Here is a 2,213-nt window from a genome sequence, read left to right as displayed (position 1 = left end):
ACCACAATATAATCACACCAATTGGCAAATCTCAGTTCGTTTTATGTAGAAACAAAAGTTAATATCGATGCTTGTAATTATAAATATACCCACAGCATCGATTTTCAACAGTGTGGAGCAGCATTATCTACTTGCTTTTTTATGTTATAAGTTTTACAATATTTGTTCTAAATTTGAGCAGTCGTATAAAATCGTACTAATTATTATAAGCCAATTATCAATTTGGCATGTCAACCACACCAATGAGCAATATTGAGTTGTCACATCTCCCAATAATGCGTGGCCAAAAAGAAATTTCTAATACAGTGGGCCCTCACAGTCATGGGATTCTGACGATATGTATTCTAATTTTTTGGCACAAATGGGACCCGAACTTGCTAACGCAAACAAAGCCACGCTAAAAGGATTTACAGCTCGTTTGGAGAAGGCTTTGGATTTGAAGAAGATGAATGATCGTATCATTAAGTCGCCCTCAGCGAAAGCCAACCCGAAGAAAAAAATTGATCGTATCAATGACGTGCCATCAGCAAGTGCCAACAAATTGAACCTTTATTATCAACTAAACCTCTACACCGCTCTAATGCTCAGACGAAAATGGGGGACACAGGGTATAGATGCAGCCAAATGGAAGGTTCACGTAATCGAATTAATTTGATATGGGTTTTCTCGTGAAGAGGTGGATATAATATTGATTACAGCTGGGTATGAAAAGGTCGACAGAGAACGCTATTTGGCTATATACGACGAAGTCGCGTCTAAAATGTCATAGAGGATATTCTAGATTTTTCGTTCCTACACACTAATTCCCCGGCTCATTTCATCACTCATGATTTCAGAGTCGATGTCCGTTCTGCCAGCTTGCTTGCAAGCAGAGCAAGAATAAAATTCGGAGACGATCCAGTGTATCCAAGATCCGACTGGTATTATCTATTGACCAAGTGGTTCATCATCCCCTACAGTCAAGCGTATATGCAACGGGTCCTTAGTAATGCCATCTAAGAATCGAAAGCAGTCGAGAGAGTCTTGCGCATCTATAACAGTCTCAAGATTAAAATTGATATGATATCGGATTCTTCGGTGTTTGAAAACAGCGAGCTTCACTAGTCAAACGCTGTCAATATTCTGGAATTCAAAATCGCTGAATAATTGCTGGTCTGGCTTTTTCACCTTCAGATTTTTATGAATGAAGCTCCTTACAGACTGTTTTTTTTTTGGACCAGATACTTCGGAATCCTCGTTCCGTTATTCCAAGCGCAATGACACCCTCGAGTGTTATGACTTAATTTGACAAACTCGTTTCGAGTTCCCTTTCACTCATCTTGAAATGACAACTGTGCAAAGATTAGATCTATAACATTATGTTTTGCTTTTGATTTCTCTATGTCTATTGTGCTGCATAGAATACTAATGATTATCGTAGTAATATGAAATACTTGCAGCTGACATGATGGTTCACAATAGAAGTGAAAGCAAGAGCACTACTGGCGGCCCAAGGCTTAGAAGCGATTACTGATGGCCTGGAGGCGTTTCCTAGGTACACTTCCAAAAAAGTTTCAATCAAAGGTCCACCGACTCTTACAGAGCTCTATAAAGTTTAACCGCACAATGACAGAAAGAACATCTCTGAGCGACGCGAAGACCGTGGGCTTAGTTCTACTCAAGGCTGACATCGTGCTCACAATCGCAGAATATGATAGTCGAGTACAAAAATGGGCACTGGCATGTGGCTTGTGAGAGAAAGATGTTGCAAATCTTCTCACCACCTAACAAGGCTTTTTCGTGCTTTTTGAAAGTGATCTTATCCAGGCTGAGTGTAAAACGATGATCTCTTTGTTGCTCTACATCGCCGCAATACCCGCACGTGGTACATCTGAAGAAGGTATTTAAAACCCTGTGTATATCTTTCATTCAGCTGGAAGATTTGAAGAGTCGAAAGAGCTAGCCGACTAATCTCAAGATGAAAGTGACGAGTCTGAGAAGACACAAGGTCCCCTATTCAAAACCCAATAAATATGTAAAACCCAACATGACGTTCCTATCATATTTTGACCAGATTACTCTGCCGTAATAACATTCAATCTAAGTAAGATAATCATTTAAAGGAACAGGGCATTACGTTCAACTTGTTGGCATTTGCTGATGGCACGTCATTGATACGATCAATTTTTTTCTTCGGCTGAGGGCGACTTGATGATACGATCATTCTTTTTCTC

The 2,213-nt window shown here is 39.8% G+C and overlaps 1 protein-coding gene across 1 annotated transcript; it reads left to right on the top strand.

Annotated features, from left to right (window-relative positions):
- Positions 1 to 337: 337 nt before the first annotated feature.
- On the top strand, positions 338 to 655 carry PHALS_05507 (uncharacterized protein; the record flags this gene model as incomplete). Its single annotated transcript, XM_024719061.1, has 1 exon — positions 338 to 655. The coding sequence occupies one exon, from the start codon at positions 338 to 340 to the stop codon at positions 653 to 655; it is 318 nt and encodes a 105-aa protein (XP_024584397.1).
- Positions 656 to 2,213: the final 1,558 nt, after the last annotated feature.

The sequence above is a fragment of the Plasmopara halstedii genome (genome assembly GCF_900000015.1).
Source record: "Plasmopara halstedii genome assembly, contig: Scaffold_2904, whole genome shotgun sequence".
NCBI lineage: Eukaryota > Oomycota > Peronosporomycetes > Peronosporales > Peronosporaceae > Plasmopara > Plasmopara halstedii.
The sequence above is the reverse complement of the archived record's forward strand: the minus strand, read 5'-3'. Positions and strand labels throughout refer to the sequence as shown.